At 41.6% G+C, this 5,128-nt stretch overlaps 1 protein-coding gene across 1 annotated transcript; it reads left to right on the top strand.

Annotated features, from left to right (window-relative positions):
- Positions 1 to 728: 728 nt before the first annotated feature.
- Positions 729 to 4,584, top strand: LOC306695188 (claudin-18-like; the record flags this gene model as incomplete). The annotated part of the gene is made up of 5 exons (XM_079158362.1): positions 729 to 948; positions 3,228 to 3,392; positions 3,478 to 3,613; positions 3,687 to 3,800; positions 4,431 to 4,584. 5 exons carry the CDS (start codon positions 729 to 731, stop codon positions 4,582 to 4,584), a joined length of 789 nt encoding a protein of 262 aa, XP_079014488.1.
- Between the last annotated feature and the right edge of the window lie 544 nt (positions 4,585 to 5,128).

Genomic DNA, 5,128 nt, shown 5'->3' with positions numbered 1-5,128 from the left:
ATTTGCCGTTTAATAGCTAAGCCAGACTCCAGGAAGTTGCTGGTCCCAGACAAGACAATAGCTGGGCACATAACCCACCAAAAACCCAGCTATTAAAGTGCTTCAGCATGACTGTGTGGGTATTGCTGAATCCGGATTGGTGCACAGACGTACGTGACGCCTAATTTTTCCAGCTTATCAAAACACTGAACCCAGACGATATAACAAATACGCAACTCTTTAGTGTGAAATCACCAAAACTGTTTGGAAGAAAAATGGCGTGTTCCTGTTAGAACCCCACCGCTCACAGGGAGAGGCTGATGAAGAGAATACTGTAGGTTTCAGGGTCTTGATGAATTAAATTCAAAACCGCTTATACCAACGACATTTAGATTTTAAAGCAATAAGAAGGAAGTAGGCTGCCGACAAAACCCATAAGCCATACACCGTTTGTATTCAAAATCATTTGAGTGACTCTATATAATGAGAGAACCACACCATGTTCACCTTTTTACAGACCAGGATTAACAAGCAACACTAATCTTTTTTTTTTAATAATACGCTCCACCCAACTTCTTCTGTACATAACTGGGCTGAGTGTAAACAAGCGGGGTCACTGGTGAAGTATTTCTTGACTTCACACCTACCGATATCATATTCAAACACACAGTGCAGAGGAGAGAGGCCGTTGGCTTTTGAATCCAGAGTGTTTTCCCCCCCCCCAGCAGCAGAGTTAATAAGACAGCACCATGGCGGCCACTCTCTGCCAGGTGATGGGCTTCCTTCTCAGTTTGTTAGGGGTGGCGGGAATAATTGCGGCGACGGGGATGGACCAGTGGGCGACGGAAGACCTCTTCGACAACCCCGTGACGGCCGTGTTCTCGTACTCGGGCCTGTGGAACTCGTGCGTCCGGCAGAGCTCCGGCTTCACAGAGTGCCGGCCGTACTTCACCATTCTGGGACTGCCAGGTAGGCTTTTATTTATCATGAGCAACACAGAGGCAACAGGGGCGGAAATACTTCAGGGAACCAAAAACAAACTAAAAAACATTAAAGAATAAATACAGTTTTTATGTTTTCCTGGTTGACAGCATAAAATCCCCAAACTGAACTTTACAGCTAGGTAAACAGGTCAATATGGCTGTATTTGTGTGGTCTAATATGCTGTTACTTATTGGCACTGTACAAGAATATTGGAGGCAAAAAAATGTAATAAGCCGTTATATCATCAAGTTGTCATTTCTAGAAAATGAAGGCACGAGAGAAATAATATATCGAACCATTTCAGTTCAGTTTTTCCTGAGAATGATGGGAAAATGATGATGCAAGCTCAAACCACACCCTCTGTTAACAAGGCGTGGAAATTGTCATCGCCAGCCTTTACCCGAAACCGGGACAAAGGCTCGCGAAAAATCAGGTAAACATCTGATAAGACCTGTTCCTTGTTGAAGCATACATAAAGATAAGCAGCAGCTCAGACACTGCCATTTCACCACTCCGTGACATTGGCGGTAACTTAGTTTGAGCGGGACATCTAACATGGCGGCCTCGATGATTCAGTTAATAGGCTTCATGTTGTCTGCGTTGGGGCAATTCTTAATTACAGCTGCAACAGCAATGGACATGTGGGCCTTGCAGGATCGATCTTTAACAATTGTGACAAATGTTTACACCTATTCTGGATTGTGGAACTCGTGTGTAGGGACAGCGTACGGTACATCGCAGTGCAGGCCGTATTTTACCATCCTGGGACTGCCAGGTAAGAGAATTACACTCGAGAGAGAAGAAGACATTTATCAAACGTTTCTCCTCATGCTGGATTAAGGAGAATATTTTCCAAAAAGGACCCCGGAAGGTACTTTAGAATATTCGGGAGGTTTTAGGGCAGATTTTCTCCATTTCCCACCTGCATAAAAATGCAGCGGGCTGCAGAAAAGATGGTGTCTCTCCGGAATCAAATGGAAATTTGATGAGACATCCAAAGCTTAGCTGAGCAAGCACAAGCTTTACCGGAGTGTCACACAATGTAAAGTACATTTCCACAATCTGTACTTAACAGCTGAGTGTAGTGTAGAGCATATTGTACATAAGGTCTTAAAGGCTTAAGTCTGGAATAATACAGGTACAACATCTCAGGCCATTGAAAGATGGCATTTGGGTCAAAATGTTTCACTCACGGTGTCTTGATTTAGGAGTTTTTATATCGCTGCTGCTGGAAAAAACTAATTCTTCTCTCTTAATATATTTCTACTTTACCTCATTTTAATTGTAAACAGATGTGAAGAGGGGTGAGCTCACTAAGCGCCATTTTAAGTATATTCTTGATATCTGGGAAAAAAAGACATTTCAGGAGATTTTCACAAGTTCATGAGGAGCAAACTGAAGTCCTTTCAGCACGCCTTTAAGTCATTTACTTGTTGTTTTTGTATGTGTTTGTATGTGGAAGGAGTTATGTACGTATGCCTGTGTTGATGTGTGTGTCTGAGTGTGTTTCTACCTTATTGTTGTACTAAGTAAAGCACCCAGGACTGCCTTTGTATTAAATGGTGCTCGGCAAATACAGTTTCATCTTGAGCAATTTAAGAAGTCGGTAATGAGTTTTGCTTTTATATCAAAAGTGATATATGAGAAAAAAACAAGTTTGTTTGGATATCCCTGGTTTCTTGTTAGTCAGACAATGTCTTAATTAAGTAGAATACTTGAAGATGTTAATGATACCAACTCATTTCCGGGGTGTGTTTCGTAGAGTATTGACAGTGGTGGGGGAAGTACTCAGATCTTGTAGAAACAAAAGTAGTGTGAAAATACTTTGTTACGAGTACAGAATCAACAGGAAAATATATTTACGTATAAGTATTGTGTTTTGCTCTTGTATATTTGATATAAAGGATCATCATTACTCATGTGTAAGCAGCATTGTGTGTTGTTGCTGGTCGAGTTGGCGCTAATTTTAACAACTTTATATCCTGTTGGGAAATTTTGTAACTACTTAACATTTTTGGGAAATAATGTAATTTATTGATCATATGCGTCTGTGTTGAAAATCCTAACCTCCAAAGTAATTAGTAAATGTTAAATAAATATAGCGGAGGAATATTTTCCAGTCAAGCAGTGTTGAACTACCTCAAAATTGGATAAATATGTACTTGTGTTATTTTCCGGCATTTTACTGTGACGGATTGCCAATCCATTACGTGGGTAAATAATGTGCTGAGGAATGTTCTGAACGTCGTAACTTTGACTTTCAGCTCTGCTCCAGGCCGTGAGGGCCTTGATGATCGTTGGTATTGTCCTCGGAGCCATCGGCTGCCTGATCGCCATATTTTCAATGAAGTGCTTGAAAATGGGGAACATGGAGGACAGCATCAAAGCCACGATGACTCTGACATCCGGGATTTTGTTTCTTCTCGCAGGTGCAGTCGCGTTCACAGTGTCTCGTTCTGCTATTACAAGTGATGCCATTCTGCACTCGTCCCATTGTTTGCTCTTAATTCGTAGGGGTTTGTGGCATTGCTGGGGTGTCGGCTTTTGCTAACTTGATTGTGCAAAGTTTCCGGTTCACGACGTTCAGCTCGATGGAAGGAGGGGGTCTCGGTGGGGGTATCGGTGGACTCACAGGATCTCTGACTCCGAGGTACAGTCGAGTTAAGGCCACGGTTTTATCTGCTACAGCACTTTATGTTTTACTAACCACTGTTTTCTTTCAGGTACACTTTTGGCCCCGCTCTTTTCGTAGGCTGGATCGGCGGAGCCATCCTGGTCATCGGAGGCATCATGATGTGTCTGGCCTGCCGCGGAATGTCCTCGGATAGTAAGCAAAGGTACGTTGCAACAATCAGTGACCTTTTCTGACCTTTAACAGAACCGGGGCGGCAACTTTGACTGAACTTCTGTCTCCCTGTGCAGTAAAGCATCAGAGATGAGTAACCTGCTAGATACAGGAGAGACTCCGACAGAAGTGTCTAGTAAGCAGGTGCTACATGCAAAATACGAGAGCAGATTGTATGTTCGCTGCTGTAAAATGAAGTCTTGGCTTCTGACAAAGCTGAACAATATCAATCACCCCTGGATATATTATGTTATGCCGTGGGGCAGTAAACAATAATAAAATGTTCCTTTGAAAGCTAAGGACACGTACTCAGCAAAATGTAAATGCAAGTTATTTTCATGTGTGTGTGTGTGTGTGTGTATGTTTTTTTTCTCTGCATGTATAATGCAGAGCTGCAAATGCTTACGAGGCTGCTTGCAAAACAATGCACGAAAATCCTTATATTCTTCTCCTGGTCACACTGTTCCTTGTGAATATGTTTTCAATCCTATTGTTTTTAATATGTACGAGTGGTGGGGTGTTCAGAGACTGATTCACTCCAGCAACTTAAAACACGTCAAACTAGACTCTGTATTGTTGTCTGTGTTTTTTTTAAAGTTGCTTGTGTTTCGATATTCTTCAGGTACGACGGGATGGCCTACAAAGCCTCCACTCAACACACTATCTACAAGACCGACCCCAGATCCGACCCCAGATCCCGTCCAGCCTTCAATGACTCCTACAAGGTCCATAGTGTGGAGGGAAGGATGTCCAACCAGAGATTTGACTACGTGTAGAATAATTTCACTCTTATAGATGCCTCTCTTTTATATTCTGTTGCTCTGTGATGATGTTTTTCTTTAGTTTTGGCCTGCATTCATGGGGAGAGTGGTTATTTTGCTATTTCTCTCTACCTTAATTTGGCTGAACTGCTACACACTTATGGTAGTTTGTCTAATTCTTTTTTTTTATAACCTCATATAATCGTAATTACCAAATGCTGTTCCGTATTGTGATAATTTTTGTGAAATAAAAAAAAATGTGATTCCTACTTGTTGTAATTAAGAATTGCCACCTCAGCATGTAACACAAAGCAAAGATATTGAGAGACTAAACCCTGAACATCAGCTATTTGTAGCCTACCATAAGTTCAAGCTTAGCCTCATGTACATCACAAACTGCAAACACAAACGATTTATCATTTAGATAGTAGTTGTTATTAAATATTAACACCCAGTAAATGCCAGGTGCAGCTGTTGTGTAGCTACTAGCAACAAAAGTAACGTTAGCTTGCTAATATAGCGCCCGTTTAAACTGGAGATGAAAAGAGATAATATGGTC

Source organism: Pholis gunnellus (assembly GCF_910591455.1).
Source record: "Pholis gunnellus genome assembly, chromosome: 4".
In the NCBI taxonomy this organism is placed as follows: Eukaryota; Metazoa; Chordata; class Actinopteri; order Perciformes; family Pholidae; genus Pholis; species Pholis gunnellus.
The sequence above is the reverse complement of the archived record's forward strand: the minus strand, read 5'-3'. Positions and strand labels throughout refer to the sequence as shown.